Source organism: Oncorhynchus keta, chromosome 17 (genome assembly GCF_023373465.1).
Source record: "Oncorhynchus keta strain PuntledgeMale-10-30-2019 chromosome 17, Oket_V2, whole genome shotgun sequence".
Classification (NCBI taxonomy): domain Eukaryota; kingdom Metazoa; phylum Chordata; class Actinopteri; order Salmoniformes; family Salmonidae; genus Oncorhynchus; species Oncorhynchus keta.
The window spans coordinates 30,365,249-30,385,239 of NC_068437.1; the positions used below are offsets into that span (position 1 = coordinate 30,365,249).

The 19,991-nt window shown below is 46.8% G+C and overlaps 1 protein-coding gene across 1 annotated transcript in view; it reads left to right on the forward strand.

The window, feature by feature from the left end:
* The window catches only part of b4galnt3b (beta-1,4-N-acetyl-galactosaminyl transferase 3b), a 50,820-nt gene that overhangs the window by 6,449 nt on the left and 24,380 nt on the right, over nt 1-19,991 (forward strand). Inside the window, exons 2-3 of the mRNA XM_035791194.2 lie at nt 10,658-10,713; nt 10,847-10,918. Of these exons, the coding sequence (XP_035647087.1) occupies nt 10,658-10,713; nt 10,847-10,918 (128 nt within the window). The remainder of the gene's footprint in view (nt 1-10,657; nt 10,714-10,846; nt 10,919-19,991) is intronic.

Sequence of the window (19,991 nt, forward strand, 5' to 3'; positions counted from 1 at the left end):
AAAAAAGGGTACATTTTTCAAGGAACCGAATCGCAACCTGGAATGAAAGGGATCTATACTGTTTTTGAACATAACTGTTATTTTGAAATTGTGGGAACTGCTTAATACTGTTACATACAGGGTAATATTTTTTTTCAATCCCACAAAAAATGCAACAAAGAACCTATTCAAGGTCCTCACTCTGTCAATCATACTTTTTCCACTCTCTTCCTGCTAGCTGAAAATCTGTGTGTAAACTACCTACCTTCCAATGCTAATTAAGGATGATATAGTTCGAACATTTCACATTGGATTCATTACCTACATAAATGCAAGATGTTTTTCTATTTTAATCTGGTGCTGCACTGCATACACCAGCTTGTCCAACATTAATCCAACTCTCAGTAGTTCAAAGACATTCAAAGTTCCTTAATAGAAGCCACTCCCCCGTTGGTATATTTCTGTCGGCCAAATTCCGATAATGCATGTCATAACAACATGCCCTGAGCTTCAAGCCAGCCGTCCTCCTCCACTCTCGCTTTCACCCCACCTGCAAAATGTCAGCCTTTCGTGCCCTACACTTGTCTGTCCAATGCATGTAAACAATAGCTTGCCCCCTCCATAGTAAGCCTCACTGATTTGGTGAAATAATTTGAAATCTAGCTAATGTTAACGTTTGATTTCAGAGGTTTAAAAAGGAATGATATACACTGAGTGTGCGAAACATTACATTTATTTATTTTTTATTTCACTTTTATTTAACCAGGTAGGCAAGTTGAGAACAAGTTCTCATTTACAATTGCCACCTGGCCAAGATAAAGCAAAGTAGTTTGACACATACAACACAGAGTTACACATGGAGTGAAACAAACAGTCAATAATACAGTAGAGACAAGTCTATATAAGATGGGAGCAAATGAGGTGAGATAAGGGAGGTAAAGGCAAAAAAATGGCCATGGTGGCGAAGTAACTACAATATAGCAAGTAAAACACTGGAATGGTAGATTTGCAGTGGAAGAATGTGCAAAGTAGAAATAAAGATAATAGGGTGCAAAGGAGATAATAAAATAAATGCAGTAGGGAAAGGGGTAGTTTGGGCTAAATTATAGATGGGCTATGTGCAGTAATCTGTGAGCTTCTCTGACAGCTGGTGCTTAAAGCTAGTGAGGGAGATAAGTGTTTCCAGTTTCAGAGATTTTTGTAGTTTGTTCCAGTCATTGGCAGCAGAGAAATGGAAGGAGAGGCGGCCAAAGGAAGAATTGGTTTTGGGGGTGCCCAGAGATCTATACCTGCTGGAGTGTGTGCAACAGGTGGGTGATGCTATGGTGACCAGTGAGCTGAGATAAGGGGGGACTTTACCTAGCAGGGTCTTGTAGATGACCTGGAGCCAGTGGGTTTGGCGACGAGTATGAAGCGAGGGCCAGCCAATGCGAGCATACAGGTCGCAATGGTGGGTAGTATATGGAGCTTTGGTGACAAAATGGATGGCACTGTGATAGACTGCATCCAATTTGTTGAGTAGGAGGCTATTTGGAGGCTGTTTTGTAAATGACATCGCCGAAGTCGAGGATTGGTAGGATGGTCAGTTTTACAAGGGTATGTTTGGCCGCATGAGTGAAGGATGTTTTGTTTGAAATAGGAAGCCAATTCTAGATTTAACTTTGGATTGGAGATGTTTGATGTGGGTCTGGAAGGAGAGTTTAGGCTAACCAGACACCTAGGTATTTGTAGTTGTCCACGTATTCTAAGTCCGAGCCATCCAGAGTAGTGATGTTGGGCAGGTGCAGGCAGTGATCGGTTGAAGAGCATGCATTTAGTTTTACTTGTATTTAAGAGCAATTTGAGGCCATGGAAGGAGAGATGTGTGGAATTGAAGCTTGCCTGGAGGGTTGTTAACAGTGTCCAAAGAATGGCCAGAAGTATACAGAATGGTGTCGTGCTCTACATGCTCTTTCAATGACAGTCTGACCAGGTGATTTCAGTTGAAGGCTATGATCCCTTACTAATGTCACTTGATAAATACACTTTGATCAGTGTAGATGAAGGGGAGGAGACGGGTTAAAGAAGGCTTTTTAAGCCATGAGACAATTGAGACATGGATTGTGTATGTATGCAATTCAGAGGGTAAGACAAAATATGTAAGTGCCTTTGAACGTGCTGTGGTAGTAGGTGCCAGGTGCACCAGTTTGAGCGTGTTAAGAGCTGCAACGCTGCTGGGTATTTTATGCTCAACAGTTTCCCGTGTGTATCAAGTGTGATCCACCACCCAAAGGACATCTAGACAACTTGATACAACTGTGGGAAGCATTGTAAGTTAACATGGGCCAGCATCCTTGTGGAATGCTTTCGACACCTAGTAGAGTCCATTTTCTGACGAATTGAGACTGTTCTCAAATCAAATCAAAGTTTATTTGTCACGTGCTCCGAATACAACAGGTGTAAACCTTACAGTGAAATTCTTACTTACAGGCTCTAACCAATGGTGCCAAAAACAAGGTGTGTCTGTGGGTAAGTAAAGAAATAAAACAACAGAAAGACATTTGAAAAAAAGAGTAGCAAGGCTATATACAGACACCTGTTAGTCAGGCTTATTGAGGTAGTATGTACATGTAGGTATCGTTAAAGTGACTGTGCATAGATGAACAGAGTAGCAGCAGTGTAAAAGAGGGGTTGGGGGGCACAACGCAAATAGTCCAGGTAACTATTTGGTTACCTGTTCAGGAGTCTTATGGCTTGGGGGTAAAAACTTTAGAGAAGCCTTTTTGTCTGACTTGGCACTCCGGTATCGCTTGCCATGCGGTAGTAGAGAGAACAGTCTATGACTGGGGTGGCTGGGCTCTTTGACAATCTTTAGGGCCTTCCTGACACTACTTGGTATAGAGGTCCTGGATGGCAGGCAGCTTTGCCCCAGTGATGTACTGGGCCGTACGCACTACCCTCTGAAATGCCTTGCGGTCGGAGGCTGAGCAATTGCCGTACCAGGCGTGATGCAACCGGTCAGGATGCTCTCGATGTTGCAGCTGTAGAACCTTTTGAGGATCTCAGGACCCATGCCAAATCTTTTTAGTTTCCTGAGGGGGAATAGGCTTTGTCGTGCTCTTCACGACTGTCATGGTGTGTTTGGTCCATTTTAGTTTGTTGGTGATGTGGACACCAAGGTACTTGAAGCTCTCAACCTGCTCCACTACAGCCCAGTCGATGAGAATGGGGGTGTGCTCGGTGCTCCTTTTCCTGTAGTCCAATAATCTCCTTAGTCTTTGTTACGTTGAGGGATAGGTTGTTATTCTGGCACCACCCGGCCAGGTCTCTGACCTCCTCCCTATAGGCTGTCTCGTCGTTGTCGGTGATCAGGCCTACCACTGTGTCGTCAGCAAACTTAATGATTGTGTTGGAGTCGTGCCTGGCCATGCAGTCGTGGGTGAACAGGGAGTACAGGAGGGGACTGAGCACGCACCCCCGTGGAGCTCCAGTGTTGAGGATCAGCGTGGCAGGTGGAAACTGCAGTGTGGAGTGCAATATAGATTGCATCATTTGTGGATCTGTTTGGGCGGCATGCAAATTAGAGTGGGTCTAGGGTTTCTAGGATAATGGTTTTGATGTGAGCCATTTACCAGGTCTGTAGTCATCTTGGGCACAGGGACTATAGTGGTCTGCTTGAAACGTGTTGGTATTACAGACCCAATCAGGGACATGTTGAAAGTGTCAGTGATGACACCTGCCAATTGGTCAGCACACGTCCTGGGATCCATCTGGCCCCGCAGCCTTGTGTATGTTGACCTGTTTTTAAAGGTCTTGCTCACGTCGGCTATGTAGAGCGTGATCACACAGTCGTCCGGAACAGCTGATGCTCTCATGCATGCCTCAGTGTTGCTTGCCTCGAAGCGAGCATAAAGTGATTTAGCTTGTCTGGTAGGCTCGTGTCACTGGGCAGCTCGCGGCTCTGCTTCCCTTTGTAGTCTGTAATAGTTTGCAAGCCCTGCCACATCCGACGAGCGTCGGAGCCGGTGTAGTATGATTCAATCTTAGCCCTGTATTGACGCTTTGCCTGTTTGATGGTTCGTCGTAGGGCATAGCGGGATGTCTTGTAAGCTTCCGGGTTAGAGTACCGCACCTTGAAAGTGGCAGCTCTACCCTTATTCCCACCGAGCTAGTTGCCTGTAATCCATGGCTTCTGGTTGGGGTATGTACGTACGGTCACTGTGGGGATGACGTCCTCAATGCACTTATTGATAAAGTCAGTGACTAATGTGGTGTATTCCCCAATGTCATCGGAAGAATCCCGGAACATGTTCCAGTCTGATACCAAAGCAGTCCTGTAGTTTAGCATCTGCTTCATCTGACCACTTTTTTTTAATAGACCGAGTCACTGGTGCTTCCTGCTTTAATTTTTGCTTGTAAGCAGGAATCAGGAGGATGGAGTTGTGGTCGGATTTACCAAATGGAGGGAGATCTTTGTACGCTTCTCTTTGTGTGGAGTACAGGTGATCTAGATTTTTGTTTTCCCTCGTTGCACATTTAACATGTTGATAGGGATTTGGTAGAACTGATTTAAGTTTCCCTGCATTAGTCTCCGGCCACTAGGGTGAGTGGTTTCCTGTTTGCTTATTTCCTACAGCTGACTGAGTGCGGTTAGTGCCAGCATCTGTCTGTGGTGGTAAATAAACAGCCACGAAAAGTATAGCTGAGAACTCTCTAGGCAAGTAGTGTGGCCTGCAGTTTATCACAATATACTAAAATTCAGGTGAGCAAAATCTAGAGACTTCCTTAGATTTCGTGCACCAGCTGTTGTTTACAAATATGCACAGACCGCCCCCCCTCGTCTTACCAGAGTGTGCTGTTCTCTCCTGCCGGTGCAACGTGTATCCCGCTAGCTGAATATACATGTCGTCATTCAGCCACGATTCCATGAAACATACGATACTAGTTCTTGATGTCCCGTTGGTAGGATATTCGTGATCGTACCTCGCCTAGTTTATTGTCCAATGATTGCACGTTGGCGAGTAATATTGACGGTAACGGCAGCTTTCCTTGTTGCCTTCTGCTGGTCCGGACGAGGCATCCGGCTCGTCTTCCTCTGCGTCGCTTCCTTTTGCAAACAATTGGGATGTCTGCCCTGTGGGTTGTTTGGAGAATATCGTGTGAGTCCAGCTTGCTGCTGTTGAAGAAATCTTCATCTAATCCGAGGTGAGTGATCGCTCTCCTGAAATCCAGAAGCTCTTTTCTGCCGTAAGATACGGTTGCAGAAACATTATGTACAAAATAATTTACAAATATCGCGAAAAAACCCACATAATAGCACAATTGGTTAGGGGACCGTAAAACGGCGGCCATCTCCTCCGGCACCATCTTGATTGCAAAAGGGGGTGTGCAACTCAATCTTAGGAAGCTATCCTTAATGTTTTGTTCACTCAGTGTAAAATGTAACTTTTTTGGGGTTAGATCCGGTTCAGAACCCCTGTTTCAAACTGGCCAACAAAACCAAATCATGGGTTGCTGTCATACCTTAGACTCCATAGACTGCTTCCAGGCTGAAACCAATAATGTAATTTGTTTTGAACTATCCCGAGTGGTGCAGATGTCTAAAACACTCCATCTCAGTGAAATAGGCATCACTACAGTCCCTGGTTCAAATCCAGGCTGTATCACACCCGGCTGTGATTGGGTCCCATAGGGTGGCGCACAATTGGCCCAGCGTAGTCAGTGTTTGGCCGGGATAGGCCGCCATTGTAAATAATAATTTATTTTTTAATTGAGGGGGTGGCGAATATTCAAACTTGTTTAACCTAATAGAAGGAACACCACCATCTAGTGGTGAGAACCTGTTAATAACAGGATGTAGGATGGGACATAAGCCCAACTACTGAAATGACTTATTTCTGAGAACAGGGGAAGTAAAAACATCACCACATTCATTGGAAATACATTACATAGGATGAATTAACAATATCCCCCAAGCCGCAGCTCCATACTACTTGTCAGACACAGAACTGATACTACACTGAACAAAAATATAAACGCAACATGTAAAATGTTGGTGCCATGTTTCATGAGCTGAAATAAGATCCCAGAAATGTTCCATATGTGCACAAATTGCATTTCTCTTACATTCTTTGCACAAATTTGTTTACATCCCTGTTTGTGAGCATTTTTCTTTTTGCCAAGATAATCTATCCACCTGACGTGTGGCACATCAAGAAGCTGATTAAACAGCCTGATCATTACACAGGTGAAACTTTGCTGGGGACAATTTTAAAGGCCGCTCTAAACTGTGCAGTTTTCACACAACACAATGCCACAGATGTCTTAAGTTGAGGGAGTGTGCAATTGGCATGCTGAGTGCAGGAATGTCCACCAGAGCTGTTACCAGAGAATTGAATGTTCATTTCTCTACCATAAGTTGCCTCCAATGTCGTTTTAGAGAATTTGGCAGTACGCCCAACCATGCCAGCCCAGGACCTCCACATCTGGCTTCTTCACGTTCGGAATCATCTGAGACCAGCCACCTGGACAGCTGATGAAACTGAGGAGTATTTATGTCTGTAATAAAGCCCTTTTGTGGGGAAAAACTCACTCTAGAAGGCCAGCATCCTGGAGTCGCCGCTTCACTATTGACATTGAGACTGGTGTTTTGTGGGTACTATTTAATTAAGCTGCCAGTTGAGGACTTGTGAGGCGTCTGTTTCTGAAATTAGACATTCTAATGTACTTGTCCTCTTGCTCAGTTGTGCACCGGGGCCTCCCACTATTTCTATTCTGGTTAGAGGCAGTTTTTGCTGTTCTGTGAAGGGTGTAGTACACTGCGCTGTATGAGATCTTCAGTGTCTTGGCATTTTCTCACATGGAATAGCCTTCATTTCTCAGAACAAGAATAGACTGACTCGTTTCAGAAGAATTGTCATTGTTTCTGGCCATTTTGAGTCTGTAATTGAACCCACAAATGCTGATGCTTCAGATACTCTACTGGTCTAAAGAAGGCCAGTTGTATTGCTTCTTTAATAAGTAAAACAGTTTTCAGCTGTGCTAACATAATTGCAAAAGGGTTTTCTAATGCTCAATTAGCCTTTTAAAATTATAAACTTGGATTAGTTAACACAACATGACATTGGTTTGATGGTTGCTGATAATGGGGCTCTGTACGCCTATGTAGATATTCCATAAAAAATCTGCTGTTTCCTGCTACAATATTAATTTACAACATTAACAATGTCTACACTGTATTTCTGATCAATATGATGTTGTTTTAATGGACAAATGTGCTTTTATTTCAAAAACAACATTTGTGACGCCAAACCTTTGAATTGTTGTGGGTGTCCGTGGGTGGCTTTTGACCAGTCCTTTCGTTTAATCATGTTTAGCTCATTGTTCTAAAAAGTTTTGTCCAATTTGGATGTTAGGTATTCTATTTCTTCCTATAAATTACAATTTTATCATTTAAATTGAATCCATTAGGTTCATTTCAAAGAGATCAAATTCTATTTCAACAAGATAATGTTGCAGGAATGCTAATGTTTCTAAGAAAATTAACAATTTCAGAACAATCTGAGATGGTGGGTGTTTAAAGTCTGTGCTTTATAAGGTGGAATGACTCTTTATCCCTAGCCATATAGGCCAATTCCCACGACTACAAAGGGTTAAATAGGGCTGGCGCGGAAATTGTACAATCGTGTAACTGACGATTATGGATGAAGACAGTCGTGAAAATAACCGTAAAATATATACTGTATGTATAAATCTATATTTTTCGCTTTATGAACATACTTTTCAAATTGACTAACTTAACCCAAGAGCAGTAAAGGTAAGCCTGATTCACATCTAACAGCTGATAAAAGGAGCAATGAGAGGAGAATTTAATTTATTTTTAAATGAAATGTTTACGTTGTGTAACAAACAAACTGCTGACTGAAGGACTGCAGCGGCGTTGACATGAATTTGAGACTATTTCCGTGGTGACATTGACTCTTTACAAAGGGATGGAACTTTGCTGGTCCTTGTTTTAGCAAGGTTTTGTAGCAAACGAGTAATCATGAAATGCATGCACCCAATCCATGGCTTTACCAAAGACCGGGTTTAGACTTGACAGTTCATGCAGCTTTAGTGTTCTGATCATGGAATTCCAAACGCGTCATGCCTCTACACCTACATTTAAATATCTACCCTGTCCACAGTGGGCATTTCCCCCGCGCTATATTCAAATTACTATGAATTTTACAAACGGTGGAATATTATAATTCAACGGATGGCAGTGGCTAACTAGATTCGTGTGCAAGTGTCATTCCCTTTTTTATGAGCTGATTGTGTGATAACAGATGGTTTAACCATAGCCCCTCTTGTAATTGAATAGGATCTCTGTTATCCCTAACAGTTCCATAATGGGGCAACAGGTAGCCTAGGGGTTAGTGCATTGGGCCAGTAACTGAAAGGTTGCTGGTTCAATTACCCGAACCGACAAGGTGAAAAATATGTCTGCACTTGAGCAAGGCGCTTGCCCCTGTAGCAAATTAGGGTTGCTGTACTAAATGATAGCCATCTGGGATAAATCCAAACCAGTCTAGAATGAATAGCAGTTTATGCATTTCCTGCTTTTAATTATGCAGGAAAATAGAAAGGATGTGATGTATCAGAAATTGTGTAATGGAATTATAGTCAACCTAAAATATTGTCAATTAATTCTAATAGATTTACGGGTTTTGTACCAATTTTCTGTATAAATAGCCTCAACTCTATGTAAACAGACCATACATGTCTCAGATTGTGTTTTCTAGGAAGCTGTGAATGCTATTATGATACAATATCGGTACGTGTTGCATTTACAACTAGTCTAAATCCTATCAACTGATTTCAGCAAGTTTGAATGGAATGTTGGCATATTGGCAGTTAATTTGAAAAAATATATGGAATCATTCCTCTAAAACTGGCTAGCTAACACATGTGCAGTGCATTTGGAAAGTATTCAGACCCCTTGACTTTTTCCACATTTTGTAACTTTTTGGATTGAATAAAAAAAATCCTCATTAATCTACACACAATAACCCATAATCGCCAAGCGAAAATGGGTTTAGAATGATATAAAAATCTATTACAAATAAACGTAAGTATTCAAATCAAATGTATTTGTCACATGCACATGGTTAGCAGATGTTAATGCGAGTGTAGCGGAATGCTTGTGCTTCTAGTTCCAATGATGCAGTAATAACCAACGAGTAATCTCACCTAACAATTCCAAAACTACTACCTTGTGTGTGTGTGTGTGTGTGTGTGTGTGTGTGTGTGTGTATATAAGTGTAAAGGGATAAAGAATATGTACACCACGTCTCGTTAATGTCTATTTAGACCCTTTGCTATGAGACTTGAAATTGAGCTCAGGTGCATCCTGTTTCCATTGATCAGGGTACCAAAAATGTCTGCAGCATTGAAAGTCCCCAAGAACACAGTGGCCGCCATTATTCTTAAATGGAAGAAGTTTAGAACCACCAAGATTCTTCCTAGAGCTGGCCACCCGGCCAAACTGAGCAATCGGGGGAGAAGGGCATTGGTCATGGTGGTAACCCGATGGTCGCCCTGAAAGTGCTCCAGAGTTCCTCTGTGGAGATGAGAACCTTCCAGAAGGACAACCATCACTGCAACACTCCACAAATCAGACCTTTATGGTAGAATGGCCAGACGGAAGCCACTCTTCAGTAAAAGTCACATGACAGCCAGCTTGGAATTTACCAAAAGGCACCTAATGACTCTGACCATGAGAAACCAGATTCTCTGGTCTGACACCAAGATTGAACTCTGGCCTGAATGCCAAGCGTCACGTCTGGAGGAAACCTGGCACCATCCCTACGGTGAAGCATGGTGGTGGCAGCATCATGCTGTGGGGATGTTTTTCAGAAGCGGGGACTGTGAGACTAGTCAGGATTGAGGCAAAGATGAATGGAGCAAAGTACAGAGGGATCCTTGATGAAAACCTGCTCCACAGTGTTCAGGGCCTCTGACTGGGGCAACGGTTCACCTTCCAACAGGACAATGACCCTAAGCACACATCCAAGACAACTCAGGAGGGAATTCAGAACAAGTCTCTAAATGTCCCAATCAAATCTCTGCGGAGACCTGAAAATAGCTGTGCAGCGACACTCCCCATCCAACCTGACAGTGCTTGAAAGGATCTGCAGAGAAGAATGGGAGAAACACTCCAAATACAGGTGTGCCAAACTTGTAGTGTCATACCCAAGACTCGAGGCTGCAACTGCTGCCGGAGGTGCTTCAACAAAGTACTGAGTAAAGGATCTGAATACTTATGTAAATTATATATTTCTGTTTTTGATTCGTAATGCATTTGCTAAAATTTCAAAAACAGTTTTTGCTTTGTGAGGTACTGTGTGAAGATGACTACATTTTTATTTTATTTTAGAATAAGGCTGTAACAATGTGGAGAAAGTCCAGGTCTGAATACTTTCCGACTGCACTGTACACTGTAGATCAATTCTTCACATTCATTATTTTACACAATCTTATCACAGCACTGGCAAACCAAAGTTGACCAACTCCCTGACCAACATAAGAATGTTATGTCCATTCTTGTATTCTAATTCTTAATTCTATGCGTTTAACATTTAACTAGACGCTAGAATTGTGTGTCTCTCTCCTTTCTAAAATCTCTTCCTTCTCTCTCTCTCTCTCTCTCTGTGTGCAGGTTTCAGTCTTGCTAGTGAGGATAGCCTCGGGAGAATTCCTACCCAAGAGAGATTGGTAAGGATGGGGGGGAAGACGGGGATGGTATGAAGAGGGTAAGAGCGTGTAGGAGACGTGTTTATGGGAAAGAATTTGTCACATACCAGTTATCACAAAATATAATTAGTTGCTTCATCTGTGTGTTTTCCAGTTTGGAGGTGATGCGAGTGAGGATTCAGAAGCCTGGCGTTCCAGCTACACCCCACAGCCCTGGAGGCCCGAGGTACGCTCTCTTATTCACATCACAGGAAGCATCCACAACCTGCCCAGGCTTGCTCACCCCCCCTTGTGTGTATTTAGGCCCTAGTGTATAGTAGTAATCAGTGTTTGAGCAGAATCTAAGTAGGAGTCCTCATGTTTCTTTTATATCATGGTGTGCTGCTGGTAGAATCTTATATAAAAGGCTTCACCACTAACTTAATGGCAAAATGTAGATTTACGCCTAAATAGACATAGCCAAAAGTAACTGCTATTCATGTGTAGTACATTGATTCTGACATGCCAAAACTTTGTATATTTGGAAAGACATTTGAGGAAGAGTTCAGAATACACAACATAACTGTTTTTATTATATGCTTTTTGAACATTTTATTTAGAAAGTAATCTTTACAAGCTATATGTGAATTATTGATGCCCGGAGCTGTAAACGCATCAATGGCTTCCACAACATGTGAACAATTTCATGAAGAAATGGTATTGATAGACCTAACAACTAGAAATGGGCAGATGTTTTAGTATCTTGTGTCAGGTGTGGTCATGGGACATTTCCAAGTGTCACTAAACTTCTCCAAAGTGGCATATGTCTGTAAATTAGATAATTCCAGTGCTATTACATATTTGCAATCGCCAAATGCTATTTTTTTTCAGTCTCAAACACAATTTATACCATATCAACCTCATTCATTGTGAACATTGTGGTGATGTTATGGGGTATCCAGTGTATGTTCAAGTGTCCTTTCAACCTCTCCCAAGTGTCCGAATGTGGTAATTGCACTGTTTTTTTTAGTAAACTGGATGGGCCGAAAAGTTATTGTTCACTTTAAAAACTGGCCACAACACCACCAACCTCTCTCAAACATTGTGGTGGTGTCGGAACATACAGGGGATATTTAGTTAAAAAAAAAAACATCTCAAGTGCCTGAACGGTTAGCCTAGGCATAGCCAATGTATTGGTCCCACAAACAAAATAAAAGCAACAGATATACACTACCATTTAAAAGTTTAGGGTCACTTAGAAATGTCCTTGTTTTTGAAAGAAAATGTTTGTTTTTTTGTCGAGTAAATAACATCAAATTGATCAGAAATACAGTAGACGTTGTAAATGACTATTGTAGCTGGAAACGGCCTATTTATTTATATATATACATATATATTTTATTTTATATATAAATAAATATTTTATATATATATAAAAAAGTATTTAATAAAAAATATAATATCTACATAGATGGGCGTACAGAGGCCCATTATCAGCAATCATCACTCCTGTTTTCCAATGGCATGTTGTGTTAGCTAATCCAAGTTTATCATTTTAAAAGGCTAACTGATCATTAGAGAACCCTTTTGCAATTATGTTAGCACAGCTGAAAACTGTTCTGATTTAAAGAAGCAATAAAACTGGCCTTTAGACTAGTTGAGTATCTGGAGCATCAGCATTAGTGTGTTCGATTACAGGCTCAAAATGGACAAACGACCTTTCTTCTGAAACACGTCAGCCTATTCTTGTTCTGAGAAATTAAGGCTATTCCATGCGAGAAATTTCCAAGAAACTGAAGATCTCGTACAACGCTGTGGACTACTCCCTTCCCAGAACAGCTCTAACCAGAATAGAAAGAGTGGGAGGCCCCGACTGAGCAAGTACATTAGTGTCTAGTTTGAGAAACAGATGCCTCACAAGTCCCCAACTGGCAGCTTCATTAAATAGTACCCGCAAAACACCAGTCTCAATGTCAACAGTAACAGGCAGCCTACTGGTTATAGTGTTGGACTAGTTAACTGTAAGGTTGCAAGATCGAATCCCGAGCTGACAAGGTAAAAATCTGGCGTTCTGCCCCTGAACAAGGCGGTTAACCTGTTAGTCCTATAGGGGCAGTATTTCATTTTTGGATAAAAAGACGTGCCCGTTTTTAGCGCAATATTTTGTCACGAAAAGATGCTCGACTATGCTTGGAATTTATAGTTTTGGAAAGAAGACACTCTGACGTTTCCAGAACTGCAAAGATTTTCACTGTGAGTGCCATAGAACAAAATCTACAGGCAAAACCAAGATGTTTGAGCGACCAGGAAATCAACAGGATTTCTGAAGGCACGTTTTCCATGATCGCCTTATATGGCTGTGAATGCGACAGGAATGAACGGACACTTCCTATCGTTTCCCCCAGGTGTCTGCAGCATTGTGACGTATTTGTAGGCATATGATGGGGATGGGGCGGACTAAGAGGTTAACCCACTGTTCCAAGGCCGTCATTGAAAATAAGAATTATATTATTCTTAACTGACTTGCCTATTTAAATAAAGGTAAAATAAAAAACAGTGAAGAAGCAAATCTGGGATGCTTGGCCTTCTAGGCAGAGTTCCAAATACAAAACCATATCTGACTTGCCAATAAAAGATTAAGATGGACAAAAGAACAGACACTGGACAGAGTAACTCTGCCTAGATGAATACACACAATAGGCTGACTGGGGAGGTCATTTCACACCGTCAGTCCCGCGATAAGCACTACAGCGCTAATATTCACATGAACTCTTCAGTTGTGTTCTGTGGGTGTCACCTAGTAGATTGATATCCCATTTCATTGCTTCAGATTCCAACCTTGTTTAACATGATCTAGTCTAAATATGGCATGAATCCACCAATTGTAACCATCTGCATCACTTTTACATGTATTTTGAAGGGAAACTGCAAATTACACTTGTGACTAGCCTCACAACACAACCCTGTCCGGTCGAGCATCACTAGCCAGATGAAGCTAACTGGCTGCTTATAACGTTAGCTTTGGGCAACAGTTAAGTAGCTGGCTAGCTATTTACTTTCATAAACAGGAGTTCAATTTCAATAGGCGAACAACAAGTGGCTACAAGTAGCTAATACTTACTCACAAGGATTCCTACATCATTGCTAAGAATAATGAAAATGACTGCACTTTCTACTGGTCATTGTTTTCAGGCTGGTTGTATTGGTGCGAGCTAGGTACCAAACTAAAGCTAGCTAGCTACCCCAGAAGTTGCGGTCGAACTAATAATGCTTTATTACCAATGTGGTATTGTAAAGACATCGTTCGTGCCCGATGTTTGCAGACTTTTTGTACAGCTTTGACAGTGCTACTGTATCTTTTTCACACTCAGACTCAAACGGTGTTCCATAGTATATATTGTAGCGACCCGCACAGACAGCTGTGTGTTATGTGTTAGGCTAGGAGGTGGTTGTGTTGTACTGACCAGTACCCGGTGTTCGCGGGGTCCGACCTGTCAATCAACCTGCTATCTGCCAATCACGGGAATGCCTGGAATGTTCTGATGCCGGGCATCCTGGTGGTTGGCGGAGTGGCGTGGAGGTGGGTTGGGCAGGGGGGTGGAGCATTGGAAGTTAAGACCAGGTTCAGCCTTTGTTCTCTCTCTCTTACGTCTGGGTTTCACAAGAGAAGGTCACGATTGGCTTGTGGGTTATCTGTCATCTATTTGGCGTGTGCTACGGCCCAAACAGTAGCCTGTGTAAAGTTGGTGTAATAAACCGTCAATTCGTAAACTCAAGCCTCTGTCTGGACCATTGTTCATTTATGATCTAGTCAGGTCATTACATTGGTGTCAGAAGTAAAAACGTTGATACAAGTTAGCCAGCTAGCTAGCTGACTTATGTGGCTAGCTACCGTAGGTGAGAACGGGGATTGAAAATGCTTCGAGGGAATCCGAAAGTGAAGGTGGAGGTAGGGGACGATTATGGCCAAGGAGGTGCGTGTGAATGGACGTCGGGGGCTCTGTCTGAGGAGATCGCCAGGGCGTCGGAGCGCAGAGGCCGCTTGAGGGAGGACGTTAGAGCGATGGCGGCTGAAGCGGGCATGAGTGCTTCGTCGAATGTATTTCGCGCGGATTCTGGTGGGCGGACCGAAGTGGTGACGTCGACGCGGCGTGACGAGGAATCTGGGGCTCAGGATGTAAACAAACATGGCGGCGCCCAGTTCCCGGCTGCGTCCGTATCTGTTAAGACCCAAGTATTCCGGTAAGGCGGATTGGGAAGCTTTTCATGCTCAGTTTGAACTGTTAGCTCATTTTTAGGGGGTGGTCGGATGAAGAAAGGGCACTGCAGTTGGCTTTATGCCTCACGGATGAAGCTCTGGCCTGTTTGATATTGATTAGCCCCGAGGACAGGCATGATTATGGGGCTTTAGTGGGAGCACTGAGGAGGCGCTATGGACAGTGTGTACAGCCCGGGCTACTGCGCTCCGAACTGAGTAATAGACGCAGGCAGCCTGGAGAGCCTCTACGGGTGCTAGCTAATGACATTGAGAGCCTCTCTCGGCGGGCATATGCTCACATGCCCCCCTCCGTGCAGAGCGAGCTAGCACGGGACCAGTTCATACAGGCGCTCTCTCCTACGGAGCTGCGCATACAGACCCAGCTGGCTCATCCTGAGTCATTGCAGACAGCCTTGGAGATGGCTTTGGAGAGGGAGCTGGTGTGGGCTGGGGCTTCAGCTGGGGCTTTGGTGGGGGTGCAGGGAGACACACCCTCTGTGCGAGCTGGGGGGCAGAGCAGCCCGGAGCCGGAAAAGCCTGCTTGGGTGGCCGAAATGACAAAACTCATTCGTGCTGTGTCGCTACAGGCGGAACGAAACACACGCCCTGGTCCCAGGGTCTGCTGGGGTTGTGGCCAGCCAGGCCATCTGCGCCGAGATTGCCCCATGTCCCCCAGAGCTCAGGGAAACGGCTCGGGGTCCGCATAGACCGGGTAGTGCGGACCCCTGGCTTTCTATCCCAACCACCATCTTCAGGAGGAGCCCACCGGCACAGACGGGGAAGCAAGGCTCCACTTCCCCCAGAAGCAGACGAGGGCAAGCGGATGGAGCCTGTTGTTGTGGTGGGCCGGACCTGTGTTGGGGACTTTTGTCATGTCCCTGTCACTGTGGAGGGGGTGCCCTGCTCCGCCCTGGTGGACACTGGGTCCACAGTAACCCTGGTGAGGCCAGATATTGTGCCAGGTTGGACTCAGTGTGAGCCTACAACTGTGCAGCTCCGCACAGTCACAGGTGAGCTGGCACCCATGAAAGGGAAGGGAATAATGACTGACAGTAGGGGGCAGGACTGTGCGTCATCCTGTGTGGGTGGCGGCTGTGCAGGACCCTTGTATCCTGGGGTTGGACTTTCTTAGGAGCACAGGCTGCCAGTTAGACCTAAATAGGAGCACACTGAGCTTCCAGGGAGGGACGGAAGTCACCATGGCCCCCCCTAATGTCACATTCACTCAACCCAACAAACCCTTTACTCCAACAGTTAAAGCAGCAGAGACTCATGGCTGCGCCCCCTCCCCCACAGCTGTGTGTGACTTTTCCCCAGTCCCCCTGTCACCTACGGCGGTGTGTTACATTCCCCCAGCTACCTCCATGACACAGCCCTCTGTGAGCCCGGGCAATACCCCCCCAGCCCAGCTACCCCAGATGGGAGAGGAGAGGACACTGTCTGCAGTGAGGGAGATATGGCGGAGGAACTGTGTTGGTCTTGACCCTGAGCAGCAGGAACGGTTGTGGCAGTTGCTGTTTGAATTCAGAGACAGCTTTGCGTTGAGTGAGGAAGAGGTGGGTCAGACTCATCTGGTGCAGCATGAGATCGACACAGGTGATGCTCGACCCATCAAGATGCGTCCCCGCCGTATCCCGCTGGCACGCCAGGAGGCGGCAGACAAGGCTGTGTTGGAGATGCAGCGGGCAGACTTCATTGAGCCCTCAGACAGCCCCTGGGCGGCGCCAGTCGTCATGGTTCCGAAGAAGGGGGCAAGCTGAGGTTCTGTGCGGACTACAGGCGGCTGAATGAGGTAACCAGGAAGGACTCATACCCCATACCACGTATCGATGAGTCGCTGGACCTGGTTAGGGGTCCTCCTGGTTCTCCTCACTAGACCTCCGCAGTGGCTACTGGCAGGTGCCCCTCCCCAGAGGCCAGAGCCAAAACTGCGTTCTCCACTAACAGAGGACACTGGCAGTTCAAGGTCCTGTGCTTTGGCCTGTGCAACGCTCCAGCTACTTTTGAGCGTTTGATGGACAGGGTGCTGGATGGCATCCCCCGACAGCAGTGTCTGGTATACCTCGATGACATCCTGGCCCATGGCAGCTCCTTCCAGTCAGCCCTGGGGGCGCTACGGCGTGTGCTGGAGAGGGTGGCTGCCGCAGGTCTGAAGCTCCACCCCGAGAAGTGCCACTTCATGAGGAGAGAGGTGTCCTTCTTGGGCCACCGAGTGGGGAAGGAGGGGATCAGCACCATGGAGGACAAGGTAGGGGCTGTCAGAGACTGGCCCACCCCCACCGACCAGCGTCAGCTGAAGAGCTTCCTGGGCCTGGCCTCGTACTACAGGAGGTTTGTACGGGGCTTCTCAAGCGTTGCTGCTCCACTGAACCGCCTGCTGCCGAAGGACAAGGCTTTCACTTGGACAGTGGAGTGTGAGGAGGCGTTCAACACCCTCAAACGTGCACTGATCGAGGCCCCGTGCTCGCCCCCTGACCTCACCTTGCCCTTTATCCTGGACACAGACGTGAGCAATGTGGGCATGGGTGGGGTGCTGGCCCAGGTGGGGCCAGAGGGGAGAGTGGTGGCGTACTTCAGCAAAACATTTGACAAACATGAGCGCCGCTACTGTGTCACCCGGCGGGAGCTCTTGGCTGTTGTGGCTTCCGTCAAACACTTCAAGTACTACCTGGGTGGTCTGCCCTTTACTGTAAGGACTGACCACTCTGCTCTCCAGTGGCTCATGTCTTTCAGAGAGCCAGAGGGGCAGGTGGCACGCTGGTTGGAGGAGCTTCAGCCGTATGACTTCACGGTGGTGCACAGGGCAGGGGCACGCCACTCCAACGCCGACGCCATGTCACGTCGGCCCTGTACTGCAGACGGCTGCCGCCACTGTGAACGGAGAGAGGGACGGGAGAGAGAGCTGCGGGCAGAGGAGGGTGTCTGTGCCACAGTGTGTCGGGCGAGCGGGCCTGTCTGCTGTGAGCTGCAGACTGTCGACGTGGCTGAATGGCGGCAGCAGCAGGGACGGGACACAGACCTACAGCCAGTGCTACAGTGGGTAGAGGCGCAGGTGAGGCCACCATGGGAAGAGGTGACAGCGCTCTCACTCGCGACCAAAGGGTTGTGGTCGAAGTTTGAGAGACTGCGGCTGGCTGATGGCGTGCTACAGCGGGCATGGAAGGAGTCAGCTACGGGAGAGGAGAGGTGGCAGGTGGTGGTCCCAAAAGCATTGCGGGAGGCTGTGCTCCAGAGTACTCATGGGGGGGGTGGGGACTGGACACTTTGGGGTCACAAAAACACTGCGCCGTCTCCGTCAGGGGGCAGCACAAGAGGGATGTGGAGGACTTTTGTCGCCGCTGTGACAACTGCACAGCGAGAAAGGGCCCCCCAGGCCGCTTTCATGCTCAGCTCCAACAGTTCCCAGTGGGGGCTCCCATGGAGAGGGTGGGAGTGGATGTAGTTGGGCCATTCCCCACCACAGACGGTGGAAACCGCTGGGTGCTCACGGCCATGGACTATTTCACAAAATGGCCCGAGGCCTATGCTCTGCCTGACCAGGAGGCAGAGACCATTGTCGACGCCCTGACAGCGGGGATGTTCAGCAGGTTTGGAGCTGCAGAGTCCATCCACAGCGACCAAGGCAGAAACTTTGAGTCCCGTGTGTTCGCCACCATGTGTGAGAGGCTGGGTATGCACAAGACCCGCACTACTCCTCTCCATCCTCAAAGTGATGGCCTTGTGTAGCGCTTCAACAAAACGCTTGGACAGCAGCTGGCCATCGTCTCTTCCAAACACCAGCGTGACTGGGACAAGCACCTGCCTATGGTCCTCATGGCATGCCGCTCCGCTGTCCAAGACTCCACTTCCTGCACGCCTGCCCTCCTCATGCTGGGGAGAGAGATCTGCACCCCTGCGGAGATGGCGTTTGGTCGGCCCCTGGATAGCCCTCATGTTCCTCCGGGGCCGGAGTATGCCCGGAGACTCCAGGACCGCCTGGAGACAGCCCACACCTTCGCCAGAGAGCAGCTGGTGAATGCAGGTGTGAGGCAGAAAAGGAACTATGACGTGCACACCCGGGGAAGGCACTTTGTGGCTGGGGAGCTGGTCTGGGTCTACAGCCCCCTAAGGAAAAAAAGGCAGATGCCCCAAGTTGGACAGTCACTGGGTGGGACCCTGCAGTGTCCTGGAGAGGGTAGGGGAGGTTGTGTACCGGGTGCAGCTTCCTCCCAGGGGGAGAAAGGTGGCACTGCACCGGGACAGGTTAGCCCCATACAGAGGGGCCTCTTCTCCCCAAACCCCAGGAACCCCCACAATTCCCCTCTCTGGCAATGACATTCTCCAGGCACCCACCCTCAGGTGCCGCAGACAAGGCTCCAGACAGCCCACTCCCCCTGTCTCCCCCCCTGTGTCACCGCGTGGTTCCCCAGAGCCACGGACTGTATTACCCGTTCCCGCTTCCTTGTCACCCATATCCCTGCCTTCATCCCCTGGGTCCCAGAGGGGCACTCTGCGACCATCACGGCCACGCAGGCAAAGGAGACCTCCGGGTCGCTTCAGAGACTTTGTTCCCTCGGGGACGAGGGACTTTGTGGTGGGGGGGCTGTGTAGCGACCCGCACAGACACCTGTGTGTTATGTGTTAGGCTAGGAGGTGGTTGTGTTGTACTGACCAGTACCCGGTGTTTGCGGGGTCCGACCTGTCAATCAACCTGCTATCTGCCAATCACGGGAATGCCTGGAATGTTCTGATGCCGGGCATCCTGGTGGTTGGCGGAGTGGCGTGGAGGGGGGTTGGGCAGGGGGGTGGAGCATTGGAAGTTAAGACCAGGTTCAGCCTTTGTTCTCTCTCTCTTACGTCTGGGTTTCACAAGAGAAGGTCACGATTGGCTTGTGGGTTATCTGTCATCTATTTGGCGTGTGCTACGGCCCAAACAGTAGCCTGTGTAAAGTTGGTGTAATAAACCGTCAATTCGTAAACTCAAGCCTCTGTCTGGACCATTGTTCATTTATGATCTAGTCAGGTCATTACAATATGTTATGAAGCTAATAGCAGTGACGCTATTACTGTGTAACTCCGGTAG